Source organism: Triturus cristatus, chromosome 10, assembly GCF_964204655.1.
Source record: "Triturus cristatus chromosome 10, aTriCri1.1, whole genome shotgun sequence".
Taxonomy (NCBI): Eukaryota; Metazoa; Chordata; class Amphibia; order Caudata; family Salamandridae; genus Triturus; species Triturus cristatus.
Window position 1 is genome coordinate 1,246,572,642 of NC_140593.1, and position 25,334 is coordinate 1,246,597,975.

At 53.1% G+C, this 25,334-nt stretch overlaps 1 protein-coding gene across 1 annotated transcript in view; it reads right to left on the reverse strand.

Moving 5' to 3' along the window:
- Positions 1 to 25,334, reverse strand: part of SMC1A (structural maintenance of chromosomes 1A) — a 294,818-nt gene that overhangs the window by 55,183 nt on the left and 214,301 nt on the right. Inside the window, exons 21-23 of the mRNA XM_085629913.1 lie at positions 25,133 to 25,287; positions 24,279 to 24,430; positions 23,779 to 23,848 (exon numbers count right to left, since the gene is read on the reverse strand). Of these exons, the coding sequence (XP_085486039.1) occupies positions 23,779 to 23,848; positions 24,279 to 24,430; positions 25,133 to 25,287 (377 nt within the window). The remainder of the gene's footprint in view (positions 1 to 23,778; positions 23,849 to 24,278; positions 24,431 to 25,132; positions 25,288 to 25,334) is intronic.

Below are 25,334 nucleotides of genomic sequence, written 5' to 3' on the forward strand. Positions count from 1 at the left end.
CAGAGCAAATAGTCACACGCGTGCTCCCATAGGTTTCAATGGGTGCGTAAAAAGTACAAAGTTACTGCAAAGGAGATCTTCCGGGTTAACTAGGAACTTAAGATTTGGAACACAGGCACTAGAGATGTATTACTTCACTTGGGCACCGGAGTACCAGCTTTACCTCACCCACAGGAAGCAGGTGCATAGGCCTCAAAGTGCGTCGGGTTTCTTCTATCTGTTCCGTTGAGCTTGAAGACAAAGATGCTGCAGGCGGTCGGTCCGGGAGAGATGCAGTGGACCCAAGAGTGGATCGGAGATGTTGAAGACCTGTAAGCAGAGGGGACAGTGTTCACAGTCACTAGCCAGTGACCAGCGTGGCACCAGGTGGGTACCAGGCGATGTCGGGTGCAAACAGGAAGAAAGGTGTAGCTTGACTCTGCAGCCACGTGGTCCCTGAAGGTCGACGACGTCCAGGAGTCGAGTCACGAGCTGTCCCACGCAGGCTCTCGCTGTCGGCGGTGTCGGCGACTTGATCGAAGCAAACAAGCCTTGGCAAAAGCAATTGTTGTAGGCAAGGAGTTTAAGCTGATGGTTCTGACCAGCAAGGTCAGAGGAACGGCTCCTCTGGAGGGGAGCAAGGGCCAGTCTGGAGCAACCAGACCAGCGGTGTTTGTCGTAGATTTCGTCGCCAAGATGGCCACTAGCCAGCGGGCCAGCAACCGGTTAGGCGCGTCGAGTGGCAAAATGCAGAAGGGCCCCACGCAGATCGTGGAGATGCTGGAGGGCTCACCTTTGGTGCAGATGCTGCTCGAGGGTTGGGCTTCTCAGGACCCAAAGCACAACTTGGAGGGAGCCTCGGTTGTTGCACTTGTCAGCTTGTCGTAGTCGTTCCAAGATGGCTGGCTCCACGTGTCTCGGTGCCTCCACGGGTCTCCTCTTTGCAGGGACTGTGGATCGGGCGGTGAGAGGTCTGGAGGTCCAGGTCTTGTCAGTCTCTGGGCTCGGGCTCCGGCGGGAGGCGGCGGCAAAGCAGACGTTGATTCGCTGGATGGTGCTTGCGTTAGCAAGGTGGTCACTCCCTGACCACAGGGGAGATTGGCTTCAGTCCTCTGTGCGGCAGAGCGTCGAAGTTCCCGTCTTCTTCTTAGTTTCAAGTTGATTCCAGGATGTCTGAAGTCTTAGGACACAGCTCCTACCTTTATTCGGATTCTAGGGGCCGGACTACCTGCTAGGTCCCTCCCTATGGGTGGGACCAGGAAGGGGGGTGGTTACACCCCCAATCCTTTGTCCAGCTCGCCCCAGGCCCGGGACTGGTGTGCCCCAGGACCGGTTTGAACTGGCATATGCCCCGAGGCTCCTTGTGAGCCACAGGCATGTCTGGTTTCTTTCAAGCCCTACCTGACCAATACACAAAATCCTGTCTGGGGTGGTGCTCGCACCTCCCCTGGCAGGAAACCCTTTGTCCACACCTCCCAAGCTGGAAGGACTCCCAGCAGCAGGAGGGCAGACTTGTGTCTGTGGTGGCAGCATCCATTTTGTGGAGCTGAGGCTATGTCTGATTTTACCCGGGTTTCAGGTACTGTACATGTCGTGTCCCTCTAGAAGGGTGGAATGCTAACCCCGTCGCCAGAATTGGCGAGGGGTTAGTATTCCAATTCGTATGACACCTTACTCGACATGTTTTGATAAAGCCAAACCAAAGATAGCATTTAACCGCGAGGTTCATAATGCACTTAAGAGTATATGGTATGACGATATCTGGAAACAGTAGAGGGAAGTTGTTCCGACCACTGCAGACAGGCTCAGCTCATGCCAGAGCACCATCTCACATGGAACCAAGCACTCTGCCTTCAGGATTGTTAAGGCCTGCCATAGGAGTGACTTATAGGTTACCAGGTGTCCCATTTAAGGTTAGGTATAGGTATACTACACCTAAGTAAGAGGTGATTACACCAACTTACCCCAGCTGAGTGATCAGCCAGTTGTGTCAAATCGTTAGGCCAAGCCTGGGGTGGCATAATACATGCTGCAGCCCTTGGCAGGCCTTGGGTACACCAATGCCCTGGGTACCTAGTGTACACTGGTACAGGGGCTGACAGGGTGATCCACTTCCAATTGGTTATGCACCTAGGGTGCATAGTTTTAATTTAGTAGAGAGAACAGCAGGCCGGGGGTCTGATTGGCAGGCCCACAGCCTCAATATGTCAAAAACCAGTGAAGCAAAAAGCAAAAATTTGGGGTGACCATAGGATAGCAGACCCTACTCTCCTACACAACCCCCCCCCAAACGCTGGGACATTAAACTAGCCTTGACCAGTCTCGTCTTCATGTCCTAAGTGGAAGTACCTGGAGAGACCATCTGCATTCCCATGGTCAGTACCTGGCCGGTGCTCCACTGTAAAGTCCATCCCCTGTAGGGAAATGGACCACCTAAGCAGTTTGGGGTTTTCACCCTTCATCTGATTTAGCCACAAGAGGGGCTTATGGTCGGTCTGAATCTTGAAGTGAGTGCCAAACAAGTATGGCCTCAGCTTCTTCAGGGCCCACACCACAGCAAAGGCCTCCCTCTCAATAGCTGACCAATTCTTCTCTCTGGGGGTCAACCTTCTGCTAATAAAAGCAATGGGTTGGTCTTGACCATCTACATTAAGTTGTGACAGCACAGCTCCCACACCCAACTCAGAAGCATCTGTTTGGACAATAAACTCTTTGGAGTAGTCAGGACTTTTCAGGATAGGTGCAGAGCACATGGCCTCCTTCAGGTCATCAAATGCCTTTTGACAGCTTACTGTCCACTGAACCTTTTTGGGCATCTTCTTGGATGTCAGATCATTAAGAGGAGTCACAATGGACCCATAGTTCTTAACAAACTTCCTGTAGTACCCAGTCAAGCCCAAGAAAGCTCGAACTTGAGTCTGGGTGGTTGGAGGGGACCAGTCCTTGATGGATTGTATCTTACTCTCCAGTGGTTGAACTTGGCCTCCACCTACAAGGTGGCCCAAATATACAACCTTACTCTGCCCTATCTGGCACTTAGTAGCCTTGATAGTGAGGCCTGCCCTCTGCAGGGCCTCAAGAGCCTTCTTCAGGTGGATCAGGTGATCCTCCCAGGTGGAGCTAAAGACAGCAATGTCATCAAGATATGCTGCACAAAAGTCATCCAACCCAGTAAGGACTTGGTTCACCAGCCTTTGGAAGGTGGCAGGTGCATTCTTCAGACCAAAGGGCATCACCACAAACTGATAATGCCCACCTGGGGTTGAGAATGCTGTTTTGGCCTTAGACTCCTCAGCTAATCTGATTTGCCAATAGCCAGCTGTTAAGTCAAATGTGCTCAAAAACTTTGCAGAAGCTAGTTTGTCTATGAGCTCATCTGCCCTTGGAATAGGGTGTGCATCTGTCCTGGTGACAGCATTGAGTCCTCTGTAATCCACACAGAACCTCATCTCTCTCTTGCCATCTTTGGTGTGAGGTTTGGGGACCAGAACCACTGGGCTAGCCCAGGGGCTCTCTGAGGGTTCAATGACACCTAATTCCAGCATTTTATGTACCTCAGCCTCTATACAGTCCCTGACGTGGTCAGGTTGTCTGTAAAGTTTGTTCTTTACAGGCAGACTGTCACCAGTGTCCACAACATGGGTACACCAGTCAGTTTGACTAGGTATCAAGGAAAACATATGTGAAAATGATTGTAGAACCTGTCTACATTCAGTCTGCTGATGGGCAGTGAGGTTGCCTCCAAGGGTCACTCCTTCAACTGAGCCATCTTCAGGGTTCTGAGACAACAGGTCTGGGAGAGGGTCACTCTCTTCCTCCTGTCCCTCATCTGTAGCCATGAGCAAGCCCATGTCTGCCCTGTCAACATATGCTTTAAGCCTGTTAACATGGAGTACCCTGTGGGGACTCCTGGGAGTTCCTAGGTCCACCAAGTAGGTGACCTCTCCCTTCTTTTCCAGGATTGTATGGGGTCCAGACCATTTGTCTTGGAGTGCTGCTGGGGCCACTGGCTCCAACACCCATACCTTCTGTCCTGGCTGAAACTCAACCAAGACAGCCTTTTGGTCATGCCAAGCTTTCTGTAAGGCCTGGCTTCCCTCAAGGTTTTTGGATGCCTTCTCCATATACTCAGCCATCCTGGAGCGGAGACCAAGTACATAGTCCACTATGTCTAGCTTAGGCTTTTTGAGAGGTAACTCCCAGCCTTCCTTCACCAAACACAGTGGGCCTCTCACAGGGTGCCCAAACAACAATTCAAAGGGGCTGTAGCCAACTCCTTTTTGTGGGACCTCTCTGTAAGCAAACAGAAGGCAGGGTAGAAGGATGTCCCATCTTCGCCTGAGCTTTTCAGGTAATCCTTTGATCATACCCTTTAGGGTCTTGTTGAATCTCTCAACAAGCCCATTGCATTGTGGGTGATAAGGGGTGGTGAACTTGTAGTTGACACCACATTCCTTCCACATAGCTGTTAAGTATCCAGACATAAAGTTGGTACCTCTGTCAGATACTACCTCCTTAGGAAACCCCACTCTGGAGAATACTCCCAGCAGGGCCCTGGCCACAACAGGAGCTGTAGTGGTCCTAAGGGGAATTGCCTCTGGGTACCTGGTGGCATGATCCACTACCACCAGTATAAATCTGTGCCCAGATGCAGTGGGAGGATCCATGGGACCCACTATGTCTATTCCCACTCTTTCAAAGGGAACCCCCACCACAGGTAGTGGTATCAGGGGGGCCTTTGTTGTGCCACCTGATTTGCCACTGGCTTGGCAGGTAACACAGGAGCGACAAAACTCCTTTGTATCTTCATTCATATGGGGCCAGTGAAAGTGAGGGACAAGCCTGTCCCAAGTCTTGTTCTGGCCTAAGTGTCCTGCTAAAGGAATATCATGGGCCAAGGTAAGAAGGAAGCCCCTAAATTGCAGAGGTATAACCAACCTCCTGGTTGCACCAGGCTTGGGGTCTCTAGCCTCTGAATAAAGGAGCCCTTCATCCCAATACACTTTATGGGTACCTTGAGCATTCCCAGCAGCCTCAGCAGCAGCCAGCTGTCTGAGGGGTTCAAGAGAGGGACAGGATAACTGAGCCTGCCTCAAGTCAGCCCTTGAAGGTCCCCCTGTCCCCAGAAACTCAACCTGGTCAGGTTCAAGCTCTTCAGGGACAGTTCCTTCAGGGTCCTCTAGATCAGCTTCCTGGGAAGGCTGATCATCACTCTGAGGCAGGGGGGAAGGCACAGCCTTGACCCTCCTGTTCTTCTTCTTGGTAGGTGCTTGGTCCATTGTTCCAGGATCCAAGACCTGTGGTTCAGTGAGGCACTTTTTGGCCTGTGACCTGGTCACAGCAAGGACATGTGATGATATACCTAACATCTCTGCATGAGTCCTGTACTCCACTTCTGACCATAGAGAACTCTCTAGGTCATTGCCCAACAAACATTCTACTGGGAGGTCTGCACTAACCACAACCCTTTTGAGGCCAGTTACCCCTCCCCATGAGAAGTTAACAACTGCCACACTGTGTGAAGTAGTGGCATTGCTGGCATTGGTCACCAGGTAGTTCTCACCTGGTATGTACTGTCCAGGGTCCACAAAGCCTGGTGTCACCATAGTGACACTGGCACATGTGTCCCTGTAGGCTTGAGTCACTTTGTCATTAATTAAAGGAGTCTGTCTGTACTTGCCCAGGTTACTGGGGCTCACCGTCAGGGACAAATCAATGTCCCCATCACAGATCAAGACTGCCTGTGTCAGGGTTCTGTCTAAGTCAGAATCTCCTTCAGTTCCCATAGTGATTCCCACTACACCCTTTGTCTGGGGACCAACACTGCTAACAGTAGTACTGGGAGCAGGTGCCTTAGGGGCAACAGTGTTGGGGGCTCCACCCTTTTTGCAATCACTAGTCCAGTGAGTTGTATTTTTGCAATGATTGCACCAGGGTTTCTTTTGACCTTCTTTCTTCTTTTTGGACTGTTGTTGGGACCCACCCTCCTTAGCAGTAGTTTGGGGCCCTGTTGAAGACTTCTGGTCTTTAGATTTCTGATCTCCACCCTTTTGGTCTGTTTTCTTCTGATCACCCCCTTGGCCCTGGTTCTGGTTCTTTTGCTTAACCCTGGTTCTGACCCATTTGTCTGCCTTCTTTCCCAATTCTTGGGGAGAGGTCAGATCAGAGTCAACCAAGTGTTGATGCAGTTGCTGGTTTTGACAGTTATTTAAAATCTGTTCTCTCATCATCAAATTATACAATCCTGTAAAATCAGATACCTTACTTCCCAGCAACCAACCCTCCAAAGCCTTAGTGGCACATTCAATGTATTCAGACCAGTCCTGAGTCTGTGTCTTTTGGGTGTCTCTGAACATTAACCTGTACTGCTCAGTGGTTAAGCCTAACCCATCAACTAGAACACTCTTCAGGACTCTGTAGTTTCTGACATCCTCTTCTCTAACAGTGAGGAGTCTGTCTCTGCCTCTTCCCTCAAAGGAGAGCCAGAGGATTGCTGCCCACTGATCTTCAGGAACCTGCTGTACTTTGCAGGCTCTCTCAAGAGCAGTTATCCACTTGTGGATGTCATCCCCACTTTTGTAGGGGGGCACAACCTTAGACAGGTTTCTATTGTCGAAAACCCTATCTTTGTCCTTAGGGACAATGCTGCCACCAGGGGGTATAGACCCACTCTCTTTATGCTGTCTAGCCTTGCTAAGTTTCTCTTCCATCAGGGCTACTTCTAGCTCCTGCTTCCTGATCCTCAGCTGGGCCTCTTGCATCCTGGCCTCATGTTCCCTCCTCTGAGGGGTGGTCATCCTTCTCCTGGAGTGACCTTGAGAGCCTCTAGAGCCATGGGAAGCATTGGAGTCACCTGAGCGATTCCTTTGCCTTCCCAGCCCTGTGTTAAGTCCACTGGGGAGATCCAGTGGGTTGAACCCACTGTCAGTCCCCAATAGCCTTGGTTTAGCTGGGCCAAGTATAACACTTGGCACTGGGCTAGTTCTCCCTTCATCCTCACTACTGTCAGTATCCTTTTCACTCTCATCCTCTGTGGTAGGCATCCCATCTAAGGGGTGACTATTGGGAAGGGGTACTTCAGTGGCATCTTCAGAAGGGGGGCCTCCTGTTCCTGTCCCTAAGGGGGCTAACTGGGAAGCTTTCTTGAGTGCTCTCTGATTCTCATCATTCTGTAAGAGCTCTCTGAGCTCAGCAGAGTTTGGGTTCTTGGGCTGTTTAAGGCCTCTAAGAGTTGCCAAATGCCTGAGCTCATTCTGATTAAGGGTAGCAAAGCTGGTTGGTGCCCTCTGGGGGTCACTCTCGACAGAGATGGGTACAGTGGCCCCCTCTGCCCCGGCCATTGCTCTTAAGTGTGGGTGGATGTGTTGCAATCTACCTACACTTGGGTTTACCTACTAAACCTATCTAGTAGTTGTAGTCAGGGTGTGCTACTCCCTTTGCTCTACAACAACTAAGTTCAGTAGAACTTAAGTATATCTAATCTTGTTTTATATGTACCTACAGGTACCTATGTGATCTTTCAATTGGTAACCAAGAGATTACAATGGTAAAACACAGCAAGCTCAAATCCAACCGCTGCTCACCAATGTGAGAAGTTGGCCTGGTATATGATGCTCACTAGTTAAAGTGATCACCTTGTACCATGCCAAGCAACCCTTATGGTGTGGTTGTAAGTCAACCTTTTCGGACTAGCTGCCCTAGTGGTAGCGTAGGCTAAGCAGTCTTTGAGGCTAAACTCGTGAAGCGTGTTAAGCCAGCTGTTTTACCAAATGCAACCCCCTTTTATACCAATGAAAGGACACCACACAGATATATATTCAAAATATATATGTATTTATTTATCAAAGTAACCCCTAGTCTCTTTATGAGCACAGGAGCACAAATCGTCAAACAAGATTATCACAGAATACACAGAAGTTGCACTTTATATGGATAGGCCCTGGTGGCCACTCGAACCATATACTAAAATAGTGGTATAAGTACCACGAACAGAAAAGGGAAAAGGCCTAGGGCCTCTAGAATCGCTGGGCCTACAAGGAGCTAACGTCAGTTAGTGACCAGGAGGTCCACGGGTGGCGTGTGCAGAGCAAATAGTCACACGCGTGCTCCCATAGGTTTCAATGGGTGCGTAAAAAGTACAAAGTTACTGCAAAGGAGATCTTCCGGGTTAACTAGGAACTTAAGATTTGGAACACAGGCACTAGAGATGTATTACTTCACTTGGGCACCGGAGTACCAGCTTTACCTCACCCACAGGAAGCAGGTGCATAGGCCTCAAAGTGCGTCGGGTTTCTTCTATCTGTTCCGTTGAGCTTGAAGACAAAGATGCTGCAGGCGGTCGGTCCGGGAGAGATGCAGTGGACCCAAGAGTGGATCGGAGATGTTGAAGACCTGTAAGCAGAGGGGACAGTGTTCACAGTCACTAGCCAGTGACCAGCGTGGCACCAGGTGGGTACCAGGCGATGTCGGGTGCAAACAGGAAGAAAGGTGTAGCTTGACTCTGCAGCCACGTGGTCCCTGAAGGTCGACGACGTCCAGGAGTCGAGTCACGAGCTGTCCCACGCAGGCTCTCGCTGTCGGCGGTGTCGGCGACTTGATCGAAGCAAACAAGCCTTGGCAAAAGCAATTGTTGTAGTCAAGGAGTTTAAGCTGATGGTTCTGACCAGCAAGGTCAGAGGAACGGCTCCTCTGGAGGGGAGCAAGGGCCAGTCTGGAGCAACCAGACCAGCGGTGTTTGTCGTAGATTTCGTCGCCAAGATGGCCACTAGCCAGCGGGCCAGCAACCGGTTAGGCGCGTCGAGTGGCAAAATGCAGAAGGGCCCCACGCAGATCGTGGAGATGCTGGAGGGCTCACCTTTGGTGCAGATGCTGCTCGAGGGTTGGGCTTCTCAGGACCCAAAGCACAACTTGGAGGGAGCCTCGGTTGTTGCACTTGTCAGCTTGTCGTAGTCGTTCCAAGATGGCTGGCTCCACGTGTCTCGGTGCCTCCACGGGTCTCCTCTTTGCAGGGACTGTGGATCGGGCGGTGAGAGGTCTGGAGGTCCAGGTCTTGTCAGTCTCTGGGCTCGGGCTCCGGCGGGAGGCGGCGGCAAAGCAGACGTTGATTCGCTGGATGGTGCTTGCGTTAGCAAGGTGGTCACTCCCTGACCACAGGGGAGATTGGCTTCAGTCCTCTGTGCGGCAGAGCGTCGAAGTTCCCGTCTTCTTCTTAGTTTCAAGTTGATTCCAGGATGTCTGAAGTCTTAGGACACAGCTCCTACCTTTATTCGGATTCTAGGGGCCGGACTACCTGCTAGGTCCCTCCCTATGGGTGGGACCAGGAAGGGGGGTGGTTACACCCCCAATCCTTTGTCCAGCTCGCCCCAGGCCCGGGACTGGTGTGCCCCAGGACCGGTTTGAACTGGCATATGCCCCGAGGCTCCTTGTGAGCCACAGGCATGTCTGGTTTCTTTCAAGCCCTACCTGACCAATACACAAAATCCTGTCTGGGGTGGTGCTCGCACCTCCCCTGGCAGGAAACCCTTTGTCCACACCTCCCAAGCTGGAAGGACTCCCAGCAGCAGGAGGGCAGACTTGTGTCTGTGGTGGCAGCATCCATTTTGTGGAGCTGAGGCTATGTCTGATTTTACCCGGGTTTCAGGTACTGTACATGTCGTGTCCCTCTAGAAGGGTGGAATGCTAACCCCGTCGCCAGAATTGGCGAGGGGTTAGTATTCCAATTCGTATGACACCTTACTCGACATGTTTTGATAAAGCCAAACCAAAGATAGCATTTAACCGCGAGGTTCATAATGCACTTAAGAGTATATGGTATGACGATATCTGGAAACAGTAGAGGGAAGTTGTTCCGACCACTGCAGACAGGCTCAGCTCATGCCAGAGCACCATCTCACATGGAACCAAGCACTCTGCCTTCAGGATTGTTAAGGCCTGCCATAGGAGTGACTTATAGGTTACCAGGTGTCCCATTTAAGGTTAGGTATAGGTATACTACACCTAAGTAAGAGGTGATTACACCAACTTACCCCAGCTGAGTGATCAGCCAGTTGTGTCAAATCGTTAGGCCAAGCCTGGGGTGGCATAATACATGCTGCAGCCCTTGGCAGGCCTTGGGTACACCAATGCCCTGGGTACCTAGTGTACACTGGTACAGGGGCTGACAGGGTGATCCACTTCCAATTGGTTATGCACCTAGGGTGCATAGTTTTAATTTAGTAGAGAGAACAGCAGGCTGGGGGTCTGATTGGCAGGCCCACAGCCTCAATATGTCAAAAACCAGTGAAGCAAAAAGCAAAAATTTGGGGTGACCATAGGATAGCAGACCCTACTCTCCTACATCGTGGATTCTAGTGCACTAGGCAATCACAGGGTGGAGACCAGTTACAACTGTAATTGGTTGTTAGCCAGTGTGGAGAATGTGTGCTTGATAAAAGGTGCTGAATGGCCTGCTGTGGGTACCAGACTACAGGAGACTATTAAATGAACAGCCTACAGATGATATTTGTGTTGTGGATGCACCCAAAACGTACAGTGGGATCTGTAGACTTCAGGCTCGAGCAGTAAGAACTCGGAACTAGGTTACAGTGTCGGTGACAAAAAGCACTTTAAAAAGATGCCTCTCTGAATAGCAGCAAGCACCCGGGGGACAGTTTTGGGGGATGTCAGATCAAGACTACATCCAAGTAAGCCTTTGAGTATGTTAAAAGGTGGTGAGGGAACACGAGCTCTCAGGGATCAAAGATACTGTCGGCTCACTACACCGGCAGTCCTGGAACACAGTTTGGAAGCCTCACGCCCTCTCATATTTAATCGCTGGCCTGCATCATAAACAGCCGACAGCAGGCCTGGTCCTGGTCTGGAGCAAGAACAACCAACAAGACCTGGTCCTGGTCTGGTGCAGAAACCGCCAGCAGAAGGCCTGGTCCTGGTCTGGTGCAGAAACAGCCAGAAACAAGGACTGGTCCTGGTCTGGTGCAGAAACAGCCATCAGCAAGGACTGGTCCTGGTCTGGTGCAGAAACAGCCAGCAGCAAGGACTGGTCCTGGTCTGGTGCAGAAACAGCCAGCAGCAAGGACTAGTCCTGGTCTGGTGCAGAAACAGCCAGCAGCAAGGACTGGTCCTGGTCTGGTGCAGAAACAGCCAGCAGCAAGGACTGGTCCTGGTCTGGTGCAGAAACAGCCAGCAGCAAGGACTGGTCCTGGTCTGGTGCAGAAACAGCCAGCAGCAAGGACTGGTCTTTATCTGGTGCAGAAACCGCCAGCAGCAAGGACTGGTCCTGGTCTGATGCAGAAACAGCCAGCAGCAAGGACTGGTCCTGGTCTGGTGCAGAAACAGCCAGCAGCAAGGAATGGTCCTGGTCTGGTGCAGAAACAGCCAGCAGCAAGGACTGGTCCTGGTCTGGTGCAGAAGAACAAGTTACTTACCTTCGGTAACGATGTATCTGTAAGAAACATTAGTTAGTTAGATTCCTCACCTTAGAATATCCCCAGGCGTCAGACTGGATCCGGAAGATTTTTCGTCAGCAATACCCCTTGCGCGTCGCTAGGCGTCGTCTGCGGCTCCGCGTCCGTCGTCGGCGTCGTGCGCCGGGATGACGTCGTCGGAGTACTTAGACGCCGCCCTCGCGCGCTGACGTCAGTTCTTGTACATAGCCTTCCGCGCCAGGAACGCAGAGCCATGCAAAGACCGACACTGGTGCCAAAAATAAAATCTAGGGGCCTGAAAGGACAACCTTAACCCTAGATGTCAGTTCGCAGAACGGGGAGGATGGGTGGGTCGGTGAGGAATCTAACTAACTAATGTTTCTTACAGATACATCGTTACCGAAGGTAACTAACTTGTTCATCTGAAAGAAACACGTTAGATTCCTCACCTTAGAATAGATACCCAAGCAATACCATCCCCGGTGGTGGGTCTGCGAACCAAGATCACACCAGAAAGTCCTGGAGGACAGAACGGCCAAAGAAGCCATCCCTCCGGACTTGGCTGTCAAGGCAATAATGCCTGGCAAACGTGTGTAGCGAAGCCCACGTCGCCGCCTGACAGATGTCCTGCAAAGGGACTCCCCGTCCCAAGGCAGTAGTAGCCGCCGTGGCCCGAGTAGAAGGGGCGCGCAGCCCAGCAGGAGGGTCCTTTTTAGCCAAGGAATAGCAAATTTTTATACACAAAACGACCCACCGAGAGATGGTCCGTTTGTGCACAGCTTTCCCCTTCTTAGCGCCCACGTACCCAACAAAAAGCTGGTCGTCCACCCGGAACTGTTTTGTGCGGTCTAGATAAAAGGAGAGCGCACGTTTTGGGTCCAGACGGTGGAGCCTCTCTTCCTCTTTGGAAGGATGCGGAGGCGGAAAGAAGGTGGGCAAGGTGACAGACTGCCCAAGGTGAAATGGAGTCACCACTTTAGGAAGAAAGGAGGGACGAGGCCGAAGGACAACCTTGTCCGGATGAACAGACAGAAAAGGAGGCTTTGAAGATAAAGCCTGGAGCTCACTCACCCGTCTAGCCGAGGTGATGGCTACCAGAAAAGCAGTCTTAAGAGTCAGAAGACGAAGAGGACAATTGTGAAGAGGCTCGAAGGGAGCGCACATCAAGAATGTCAAGACCAGATTCAAGTCCCACTGAGGCATTACAAAAGGGACCGGAGGGAACGTGTGTGTAATGCCTTTGAGAAAGCGTGTAACCACAGGGGACTTGAAAAGAGAAGGCTGATCAGGAAGCCGCAAGCAGGCGGAGATGGCAGCAAGATAACCTTTCAGGGTGCCCAGGGCAGAGCCCTGCCGGGCCAGAGAAAGAAGGAAGAGGAGAACCTCAGAAAGAGGGGCGGAAAGGGGATCCACAGCCTTTGCTGTGCACCATGCCACAAATTTGTTCCACCGGCAGGCGTATACCGACTTTGTGGAGGGACGCCTGGCTGCCAGAATGATATCACAGACTTCAGGAGGCAAGTCAAATGGCATCAACTGCCGCCGCTCAATCTCCACGCATGGAGGTGGAGGCTGGACAGGTTCGGGTGGAGGACCGTCCCCTGCTGCTGCGACAGAAGATCCTCCCGAAGGGGCAGACGTATCGGAGGATCGGTCAACATACTGAGTAGCTCGGGATACCAGTATCTTCGTGCCCAATCCGGAGCCACCAAGATGACTTGGGCCCGGTCGTGCCTGATCTTCTTCAGCACTCTGGGCAGAAGTGGTATAGGCGGAAAGGCGTACAACAGACCGCAACTCCACTCGTGACGAAAAGCGTCGCCGAGCGAGTGCCGCCTTGGAAATTCCAACGCGCAGAACTGCTGACATTGCGCGTTCTCTTCGGTGGCGAATAGATCTAACCAAGGCTCTCCCCACTGCTGAAAGAGACCTTGCGCCACTTCGGAGTTCAGACGCCATTCGTGATCCATCATGTACCGGCGGCTGAGTTCGTCTGCTCTGGCGTTCAGAGAGCCCGCCAGATGTTGAACCACTAGGGTGACGCCCTGGTGTTCCAGCCATGTCCAGAGGCGCAGAGCCTCCTGACAAAGGGTCCACGACCCCACCCCGCCCTGTTTGTTGCAATACCACATGGCGGTGGTGTTGTCCGTGAACACCTGCACGACACTTCCCCTGACAGAGGGAAGGAAGGCTTTCAGTGCAAGCCGGATCGCTCTCAACTCCAACAGGTTGATGTGGAGACGAGACTCCGCCGGAGACCAGAGGCCTCTGATCTCCGCCTCTCCCATATGGCCACCCCATCCCAGGAGGGACGCATCCGTCACTACGACATGCTCCGGTTGGGGAAGAGAGAGGCTTTTGCCCTTGACCCACTCGCGGTCCGTGAGCCACCACTGCAACTGTTGTGCAGTGCCCTCCGAGATCAAGACATGGTCGGACAGGTTGCAGTGATGCTGGGCCCACTGAAACTTCAGGTCCCACTGCAGAGCCCGCATGCGCCGCCTGGCGTGATGCACTAGTAGGATGCAGGAGGCCATCAGCCCCAGAAGCCACAACACTAGCCTGACCGAAACCCGGGACAGAGGCCGAAAGATGGGAATCAGGGCCTGTATATCCCGGACCCGCTGTTCCGGTGGATGGACCCGGAACTGCGCCGAATCGAGAACCGCTCCGATGAAGAGGAGCTTCTGAGAGGGACTCAGGTGTGACTTCGGCACGTTGATGGAAAACCCCAGCAAATGCAGGAGATCCGCCGTAGTCTGGAGGTGGGAGACGACTGCCTGGGGCGAGCCCGCCTTCAACAACCAGTCGTCGAGATAGGGGAAGACTGGAACCCCTGATCTGCGCAGATGAGCTGCGACCACCGCCATCACTTTCGTGAACACCCGAGGGGCACTGGTGAGGCCGAAGGGGAGCACGGTAAACTGAAAGTGCTCTGGGCCCACCGTGAACCGCAGGTAACGCCGGTGGGCCGGCAGGACAGGGATATGGAAATATGCATCCTGCAAGTCCAACGCTACCATCCAGTCTCCAGGGTCTAGGGCAGCTAGAACCTGAGCCAACGTTAGCATCTTGAACCTTTCCTTTCGGAGGAAGGCATTGACGTTCCGGAGGTCCAAGATAGGGCGTAGGCCCCCTTTGCCCTTCTTGGGAACCAGAAAGTAGTGGGAATAACAACCACGACCTACTTCTGGACTCGGAACGCGCTCGATGGCCCCCTTGGCCAAGAGGGCCGAAACTTCCTCGCGGAGAAGATTCAAATGATCCCCCGAGATACGGTGGTGCTGCGGTGGCATGGCTGGAGGGGTCGTCTCGAAGGGGAGGGAGTAGCCCCTTCGGACGATTTGCAGCACCCACCTGTCCGATGTTATGGACCGCCAGTGGAACAGGTGATGGCGAACTCTGCCGCCCACTGGCGTGGAATGGGCCTGAAAGCTCAGACTAGGAGGGCTTTGAGGCGGATGCTGCCGGGGTGGAGGTGGGCTGACCACGTCGTCCTCCATTTCCGCCACGGCGGAAACCACGTCCGCGACCGCGCGCAGGTTGGTTCTGCGGCTGGTGGCTTTGCGGACGCGAGGAGGCGCCCCTTCCTTGGCCACGAAAGGGGCGAAAAGCGGAGGTGTGCGCCCGCGGAGCCGAGAGGCCCAAGGACTTGGCCGTAGCCCGGGAGTCCTTGAAGCGGTTCAGCGCACTGTCCGCCTTCTCACCAAACAGGCGAGTGCCATCAAAGGGCATGTCCATGAGGGTGGTCTGGACATCCCCGGAAAATGACGTGGACCGCATCCAGGCGTGGCGGCGGAGCGCCACCGTGGTGGAAATCGCCCTACCCAGCGAGTCCGTGGTGTCAAGCCCACAGCGTATGGCGTGCCGTGCTGCATCCCTCCCATCGGCCAAAGCCTGGGTAAGGCGTGTCCGGGCCTCCTCCGGACACAGGGGCAGCACGTCCTTCACCGTATCCCACAGAGAATGGGAATAACGGTCCAAGAGACAGGCGGTGTTCAAAGACCGCAGGCCCAAACTAAGGGACGAGAACAGTTTCTTGCCAAACTGCTCGAGTCTCTTGGAATCCCGGTCCGGAGGAGCGGACGGGAAGGAGGATTGGGAGGTAGAGGCCTGGATAACCAGGCTCTCGGGGGTGGGGTGTTGGGACAGGAAACTGGGGTCGCCCGGAGCAGGGCGGTGGCGCCTGGCGACGTTCCTATCCACAGGGGGAACTGTGGAGGGCTTGGACCAGGTGCCCTGCAGAACGTCAGTGAGGGCCTCATTGAACGGCAGCAGAGGCTCAGTGGAGCTTGCTGCGGATTGAAGCACCTCAGTGAGGATGTTAGTCCTCACAGCCACGGCAGGCAGCTCGAGCCCAAGGGCTGCGGCCGCCTTGCGCAGCACCACAGAAAATGCTGCACCCTCCTCCGAAGCCACAGTCGGAGGAGAAGTGAATCCAGTGTCCGGCGAGGTGTCCAGCCCACTGGCCTCCCCCAGTTCATCTGCCCAGTCCTGTGAAAGCTGTGACTGAACAGCCATAGGGTCCTCGAACCCCTCCCAGTCGCCCCCGTCTTCCGATTCCTGATAGACAGGAGGAATGATCGGAGCCGGACTGTAGAGATGATAGGTCTCAAGCGGCGCCGGCCGCGGCGTCGGTTGACGCCGTTGCGGCGTCGGGTCCGGAATAGGGCTAAACTGGGGTTGGACGCCGTCCGGAGTCGGCGCCGAAGGCGTCGGCGGCGAAGGCGTCGGCGGTTCTTTCGCCGGCGCCGGTGGAGGAGTTATTAGGTTAACCGGCGTCGACGGGGGCCCAGGCATGGGCCCCGCGGGGACCTGCGGCGTCGAGACCGGAGTCCTCGACGGCGCCGGGGCCGGAGCCGCCGGCAGGCAAGGTCGCCCAGTCGAGCCCGCGGGGCCCGAAGGCGCGCCAGCGGGCGTCGACGGTGGGGCCAGTCTCCTCATGGCCGAGAGGTAGGCACTGATCTCCGCCGACGTCGCGTTAGTCCCAGGGAACCACCCTGACCCTCGGCCGAGTCGCGCGACCGGCGAGGGGAGTCCGAAGAGCGATGTCGCCTCTTGGACTTCTTAGAATGTTTGGACTTACCCGACGACTTGGAGCCGGACGATCGGTGGTGGCGTCGGCTAGGGCTCCGCGAGCGATCCTTGGACCTCCTCCTGGACCGGGATCGCGCACGACGCGGAGCCGAGTGGCGAAGCTCGAGAAGCTTGCGGGACCGCTCCCGCCTAGCCTTCGAAGTCAGGGCCTGGCAATCGGAGCACGACTCCGCGTCGTGGTCGGGGCCTAAACAGTAAAGGCACCGGCGGTGGTGATCGGTCACCGACATCAGTCGATGGCAATCCTCGCAAGCCTTGAACCCAGGCATCCTACCGGCACCAGATGTCGACAGACAAGGATCAAAAATGATCAAAAAAGATTTAGTCAAAAAAGACTAAAAGGGGTAGCTCTCCCGGATCTGCGCTTACTGGCGCGGAAAAAAGAAGAACTGACGTCAGCGCGCGAGGGCGGCGTCTAAGTACTCCGACGACGTCATCCCGGCGCACGACGCCGACGACGGACGCGGAGCCGCAGACGACGCCTAGCGACGCGCAAGGGGTATTGCTGACGAAAAATCTTCCGGATCCAGTCTGACGCCTGGGGATATTCTAAGGTGAGGAATCTAACTAACGTGTTTCTTTCAGATACAGCCAGCAGCAAGGACTGGTCCTGGTCTGGTGCAGAAACAGCCAGCAGCAAGGCCTGGTCTTGATTTGCAGCAGACCAGGCCCCAGCAAGGGACAGTCCTGACCTGCATGGGAACGGCTATGAGAAAGACCTGGGACTGGCCCAGGGACCGCTCCAGCAATGGTTAGTCCTGGTCTGGAGTGGACACAGCAATGATCTGATCCTTGACAGCATCGCTAGACTGTTCATTCTCAACGAAGTTGAGACAGATTTCAGAAAACTGGTCCTCAGGTGGTCAGTTATCAAAAATAATTAATTTATTTATAGCATTTGTGTCAGACAGCGGAGCCACCACATAGCCGTAGGTCACAAGAAACAACTCACAAGAAATAGTTCTTAAAGAAAGAATTGCTGCAGCCATAATTGGATAGTGATACCACAATTTCAGGACTTGTGGACATGGAGCAACTTGCAGAAAAAAAAAGCAACAGGGCTCACAAAAGCACCCCCGTGACTCCACCGGCAAGAGTAACCCAAAAAAGGAACAAAAAGGTGTCATCAATTAGCACTCATGCTTCCCCCTGCAACAGTAACGAATAGTTTCTTACCTGTCGGTGTAGTTTTGCAGCTTGAAGATCTTTCTGGATTCACTATGCTGTGCATTATTCCGCGATCTTGTGGTTGGGTCCGGATTCGTAGTCTTTTCTTTTTTTTTTGTAGCCCAGGTGGGCGGCGACGACCACCATTTGGTGCACCTTCCGTGACGTCGTCGTGCTTCCTGCGGAAGTCCCACCTTTGGGGCGCCATCTTCGGGTTCTTTTTTCCTTTTCTTTTCTTTTTTTTTAACCCTAGGCGATTGATTAATCCTTCTTGTCCATTTTTCTGTACGTTTTCATTTCTTTGATCTTTTCCATTTCACCCCCTCTTCCTCCAGCCTCACCTTCCTGGCGGAGGTGGGTGGGTTCGCTAGTGAATCCAGAAAGATCTTCAAGCTGCAAAACTACACCGGCAGGTAAGAAACTATTAGTTTTGCAGCGTGAATCTTTCTGGATTCACTATGCTGTGCATAGACTTTGTAGCGGTTTTCCTAATTTTGTGGCGGCTGGGTGGAAGATGAGCGTTGGTCGTTGAAAATGTGTTGAAGCACCTTCTGTCCAACCTGTGCTTCCTTATTCATCTGAATGTCCACGCAGTAGTGTTTCGTGAACGTGTGCACAGATGCCCAAGTTGCCGCGAGACAAATGTCCTGGATGGGCGTGTTCTCCAGGAAGGCAACAGTGGCCCCCTTCTTCCTTGTGGAGTGAGCCTGGGGCCCCTCCGCTAGCTCCTGTCCAGCCTGTTTGTGGCAGAATTGAATAGTGAGGGCAATCCATCTAGCGATGGTGCCCTTAGTCACTGGTCTACCCATGAAGCTAGTAGCAAAGGACACAAACAGCTGCTTCGACTTTCTGAGTTCCTTGGTTCTCTCAATTTAGTGCATCACCGCTCTTCTGGCATCGAGGGTGTGCAGGGCCTTTTCTGCATTTGAAGTCGGGTTTTGGAAGAAACTTGGTATCTGAATACTCTGATTCATGTGGAACGCCGACACCACCTTGGGCATGAAGTGTGGGTCTGTCCTCAGGACTACCCTGTCCTTGTGAATCTGAATGTAGGGTTCCTGTAGCGTTAGTGCTTGCAGCTCGCTCACCCTGCGTAGTGAGGTTATGGCCACTAGAAAGGCCGTTTTCATCGTTAACATTTGTAGTGTGGCCTTGTGAATGGGTTCAAACGGTGCCTTCATGAGCTCCGTCAGAACCACGTTTAGATTCCATGCCGGCGGCGGCAACCTTTTCGGAGGGGCCATTCTTTTGGCTCCCTCCATGAATCTCTTCACCACCTGCGAAGTGAAGAAACTACCACCCTTTTCACCTCTGGTGTAGGCAACGATCGCCGCTAGGTGTACCCTTAGGGAGCTCGAGCAGAGGTTACTCTTTAGAAGGTGTGTGAGGTACCTCAGCACTGTTGAGTCTCTTGTCATTCTGTTTTGCAGGCCCTTCTTTCTGCACCACACAGTGAATCTCTTCCATTTTGCGCTGTAGCATTTTCGTGTAGTTGGCTTCCTTGCCTCCCGTAGCACTCGCATAGTGCTCTGAGGCAATCTTAGGTGTGCGAACTCTAGGTCTTCAGGAGCCATGCCGCCAGGTTGAGGGTCTCTGGCTCTGGATGCAGGACCTCTCCGTTTTGCATTGAGAGCAGGTCTTTTCTCCTCTCGAACCTGTACGGATTGCCTTGTGCCATTTCTTGAATTTGTGAGAACCATGTCTGCCTTGCCCACTGCGGAGCCACTAGGATCAGAGTCATGTTGCTGGTTCTGCACTTGTCAAGCACTCTGTGCAACAGGGGTATCGGTGGAAAGGCGTAGGCAAATGTCCTCGACCAGCTTATCCATAGGGCATTTCCCTGGGATTGCTGATCTGGTTGCCTGGACGCGAAGCTTTGGCATTTTGCATTTTGGCGTGTTGCAAATAGGTCTATTGTGGGAGTTCCCCATCTCCGGAAAAGCTTCTCCGTTTCCTGGCCATTGAGCTCCCACTCGTGCGATGCCGAGGTCTGCCTGCTTAGCCAGTCTGCCTCCACATTGTCCTTCCCCGGTAGGTGAATTGCCAGTAGATCTATCCTGAGAGGTATGGCCCATCTCCAAATCTCCTGAGCCAGAGAGGAGAGAGGGAACGACTGTGTCCCCCCCAGCTTGTTGATGAAGAACATTGCCGTGGTGTTGTCTGTTTGAACCAACACCCTCTGGTTGTACAGGTGCCTCTGGAATGCCTTCAGGGCTAGCAGGATTGTCTTCAACTCGAGGTAATTGATATGGCGAACCGCATCTGCTGGAGCCCACAGACCCCTCACTCTGAGGTTGTCCATGTGCGCTCCCCATCCCTTTTGCGATGCGTCCGTGGTAATGGTCATTGTTGGGTTTGGTGGTGTCAGGCTTCTCCCTGCTGTCATGTTGTCTCTGTTCCACCAAGTTATCTCCTCCTGCACTGCGTGCGTAACAACCACTAGATCCTCCCAACTTCCGTTTGCTTGTGACCATTGCTGTTGTAGCCATTCCTGGAATGGTCTCATGTGCAGGCGTACATTCGGCACCAGCTGGATACACGACGCCATCATCCCCATCATCTTGCTCACTGACCTCACTGTCAGAGCTCGCCCCTTCTGGTAGAGCCGCGTCTCCTTCAGTAGGGCATCTGTTCTCCTGTCGCTGGGCACCACTGTGCTGTTCAGGGAGTTGATTTTTGCCCCCAGGAAAATCTTCACCTGCTCCGGTTCCAGCGACGACTTCCCCCAGTGAATCGAGAACCCCAGGTTCATGAGAGTGTCTGTTACGCGTTTTGCGTGCCTCTCGCACTTCTCGCGTGAGTTTGCCTTGACCAGCCAGTCGTCTAAGTAGGGGTAGACGTGTATCCCCTGCCTTCGTAGGTGGGCCGCGACCGCCGACAGGCATTTTGTAAAAACCCTTGGCGCCGATTTTAATCCGAAGGCCAGGGTTGTGAACTGGTAGTGTTCCTGGTCGATGTTGAACCTTAGAAGTCCCTTGTGTCTTCTGTTTATTGGGATGTGCAGGTAGGCATCCCTGAGGTCCACGGTGACCATGAAGTCTCCGTGTCTTATTTGGGGCAGTACCTCCTGCAGCGAAGTCATCTTGAACCTTTGTGTTCTGATGAACTTGTTTAGGTATCGCAGGTCCAGGATGGGTCTGAGGTTCCCGTCTACCTTCGGGACCACGAAGTAGTTTGAGTAGACCCCCTTGTTGCGTTCCCTGAACGGCACTGCCTCTATGGCTCTCTTTTCTAGAAGTTTCCGTGTTTCTTCTCTGAGTAGGGTCAGTTCTTGAGCCGATCTTTGCCTTCCCTTTGGCTTCCTTTTTGGCGCTTTTTTCTCCAAATCTACGCAGTATCCGTACTGCATGATGTTCAGTATCCACTTGTCTGTGGTTATACGCCGCCACTCGTGAAGGTAGAACCTCAGCCTTCCGCCTACTGGTGTTGTATGCTCGTAGGCTTTTGATCCTTCTCTCCCCCTCGATGTTACTGTTTCGCGCCTCACCCCTGGGGGCATGTCGAGGGTAGGCGTCCTCCTGCGTGCTGAGTCACTTTGATGAGGGCTGGTCCCCCCCTCTCCTTCTCTGGCCACGTCCGTTCCCTCTCCCGCGAAAGGACTGGCCCCGAGGTTGGTACTGCCAGTTTTGCTTCTGTTGACCCTGTCTGTGACTTTCACCCTGCTGACCCTGCTGGAACGTCTGGTGCGACGGCCCCTGCTGGTTTCCTCCCCTACCGTAGGGTCTCCTTGAGGGATTGCTTCGCCTCATTCCCCTCAGCTGTAGGGCCCCCATGGAGTTCGCCGTTTCGTTTTCTTTTTTCAGCTGGGTGAGCTTCTCGTCAACTGTTGCTCCGAACAGTGTCTCTCCGTTGAAGGGGGTGCTAAGGATGTTGTTCTGCACCTCCGGTTTGAATCCCGAGATTCTTAACCATGCATGCCTTCTCTCGGTGACCCCTATGGCCATGAGTCTTGCTGAAGTCTCTGCCCCGTCCAACGCCGTCTTTATGCAGGAGTTGGCGAGGTTTTTGCCTTCATCTACTAGGTGTGAGGCTCTCTGGCGGTATTCTTCGGGGAGGTGCTTTACTAGCTCCCCCATCTCGTCCCAGTGCTGGTACTGGTGTCTATTGAGGAGAGCACTGGAATTCGCCATGCGCCAGTGCATAGCAGCGTTCCTCTCGACCTTTCTTCCTGTGAGGTCTATCCTCCTGCTCTCTTTATCAGGTGGTGGGCCCGAGGTTGCTGGTACGTTGGCCCTTCTCCTGGCCGTGGAAGCTATGATGGAGTCGGCGGTCACGCTACCTTTGATGTAAGGGGGGTCCAGGGAAGAGTGCTTATACTTCTTCTCAGTCCTGGGCGTGATCGACCGGCAGGTCGCTGGTTCCTTGAAGGCTTCTCTCCCCTGATTCATCACACTTTGTAGCATGGGGAGGAACTGGCTCCTCGTCTGGATGGGGAGCAGGGTCTCGAGGAGAAAATCGGCTTTCGGCTTCTCTTCGTCGAGTTTGACGCCGAAGGCTGTCGCTGCGCTCCTGACCACCATATTGTACACCCAGATGTCGTCGGGTGGCGAAGGCCTCGAAGGGTACGTGTCCACGGGCTCCTCCGGGTTTTCGGTGTCGAGATCCTGCCATTCGATCTCGTGGCTGGTAGATGGTGCCGAGCCGTAGACCGACTGTTGGTCTTCTTCCTCGGCTTCCTCGTCATAATAGGTTTCGTCTTCCTCTTCGAGATCCCTCGTCAGGCCCTCGGTGTCGAATTCGTCCTCGAGCTCGACGACGTCCGTCGATGAAACCGTTGGAATCTTGAATTCCTTCATCTTGGCGTCGAACTCCTTCTTCCTTTGAAGGATGTTCTCCATTTCGGCCTCGAGCCGCCTCTTCTTTTTCTCCATCTCGGAGATGCTTTCGGCGTCGACCGCGGGTCTTTTCGCCGAAACTTGCGTCGACGTCGACCGTTCTTTCTGCGTCGATCGCCCCGATTCCTGGGTTGTCCTCGACGACCCTTGCTTTTCGGCGTCTTTCGGCACCAGGGAGTCCTTTTCGAAGGATCCGCTCGGCCTCTTGTCCATGGTTCCCCCTTTGGTCGTCGAAGTTTTCGGCGCCGGGTGTCCCTTCGTGGACTTTGACTCTGATTTTTTCGAGTCACCCTCGTGTTTGAGGTATTTTCTGTTTTGCGCTCGACGATTCTCTTACCTAGTCTTCTTTTTTCTTGTCGGTCTCTACGACCGTGAAGTTTTCGGCTGTCTCGGCGATGTTGTCCTCATCGTCCGTGGAGAGGCCCAGATCGTAGAGAGACGGGGCCTTACCCTTGCCATCCATGCTGGCGTTGGCTCTTCTCTGCCGCTCCCTCACCCGGAGCGTCTTCGGCGCGAAGGCTGAGCAGGCGTTGCAGTCCTTACTCTGGTGTTCGACTGGCAGGCAGAGGTTGTAGACTGGATGCTGGTCCTTCTGCGCGAACTTGTGGTGGCAGTTTGGGCAGAACTTGAATGGCGTCTTGTCCATTGCGCTCAGGGCCTCTGAGTGCGCATTCTCCAAGGTCGTCGAAGAAAAGGGCGCTGAACCTCCTTTCTTCGCGCTCCTGATGAAATATCTTCCTTTCCTGTGATATCTCCGTAGTATTTGTCGGCGAAACTCGCTTTTCTTTCTTCTTCCTTCGGTTGTAACTCTGGAGCTTCTCGATGACGATCCAGACCCAACGGCGGGAAAAAGAATCTGAAGATGGCGCCCCAAAGGTGGGACTTCCGCAGGAAGCACGACGACGTCACGGAAGGTGCACCAAATGGTGGTCGTCGCCGCCCACCTGGGCTACAAAAAAAAAAAAAAAATAAAAAAAAAAAAAATAAATAAAAGACTACGAATCCGGACCCAACCACAAGATCGCGGAATAATGCACAGCATAGTGAATCCAGAAAGATTCACGCTGCAAAACCTAGAGAACTGGACCATCACTGTCATCACCGTCATCACCATCATGAAGAAAGCCAAAGGGCACAGCTACATTTCCAGTCAAGCTCCAACACTTCTAGCTCCTGATGATGGGCCCTAATATAGACAGGTTTTGACTCTAGTTCAGCACCCGCACCCCTGGTCCCCTGAAAGCCACCAAGGCCAGCAGTCCACCCCTTGTGCTCACCTTTCCTATGTTGGTGTTATCAAGGGCGGCATCAATCTCGTCCAATACGAAAAAAGGGGATGGTTTATAGCTGAAAGGAAAGAGAAGCATATGAACACTGGCCAAAAAGAGCTCCCCGTACAGCCCCCCCAACCTTTTAAAAAGATAATATAAGCCTTTGGTCTCCCCTAGATTCCCTTCAAGGGCGGCATAACAAAAATGTGTGTGGGAAGGGACTTCTGGAGCCAAAGATCACGTGTGGGGGCAGGGGAGATCGATCAGGTGCAGGAATGTGTGGGCAGGCACCACAGTCAAAGAGTGTGCGGTGGCCACAGTCAATGATTGTAAAGGGGGGGGGAGGGGGCGCTGCAGCCAAATAGCAGGGGGTGCAACCAAACAGTGAACAGGGGGCGCCACAGCCAAAGAGCATGCTGTGGAGGGTGCGCAGCCAAACCGTGCACTGGGTGCCACTGCCTGAAGGCAGAGTGGATTGCCGTTGTTCTGCACTGGCAACATCTTACCTATGGATAGCGAAGAGCAGCGCTAGAGCAGCTACCGTCTTCTCCCCTCCAGACAAGTTATCCATGGGTCGAAAGCGTTTACCAGGAGCCACACAATTGTAATTGATGCCATCCAAGTACGGCTCCTCTGGATTCTCAGGCCCAAGGAACGCCTGGAAAATGAGAGATCGTTTGTTAAAGGTCGGAGTAAGGGACAGCGAGACGGGGAGGACTAGATAGCAATGTTAAAGGATCGCAAAAGAAAGAGGGAAGACAACTGAACTGTAAAGAGGAAGCAAGAAACTGATGAGCAGATGAGCAAATCAAATCAGGTATGAAATGAGAAATCTAAAAACAGATGGAATATATGAGGGAATAAGACAGTAAGACACACAAACAAAGCCAGCAAAAGAGACGAACGAGACAGTGAGAACACCACCAAAATGAGAACAAAACTGAAATGCGAGAACGCGTAAATCTAAAAATAACAAAATCACAAGAGACAAAGAGAAAGAGATAAAGAAAGAACTTTTAATAATGAAAACGCAAGAAACAAAATAGAAGAAAGCAAGGTACAGAGAGAAAGAACCAAGATAAGTATGGTCAAGGCACAGATAACAGTAGATGAAAAAAGTAAGAACAAGACAGATGAGAAAGCAAGAGACTGAGAAGACACAAAGTGAGACGGCTAAGCAGAGGGCGAGCAGCGGGCAAAGGTGGGGTGGAGGAGAGTAAGGAAGAGCCAGAGGGAAAGGCTGAAGTAAGTTGAGCTGAGATGAGGCAGTTAGATGGAGAGCCCAAAAGACAGAGAAAGACTGAAATGACGAGCATGAGACTCAGAATTGCACCATTCACTACACTGTGCAGTCACCAACCTGGGCACTGCTGTTTCTGGACAAGGCCTTGTAAATTTCATCGATGTTCGTGGCCACAGACTCGAAACAAGCATTAAAACGGTCAAACCGCTCTTTCTTGGTCTGCTCGAAGGCCTGCTTTGCCTTCTTGGCACGCTTACGAGCTGCTTCAAACTCTAGAAAAGAGAAAAGGGTGCACTAAGTAGAGAGGCTGAAGAGGTTA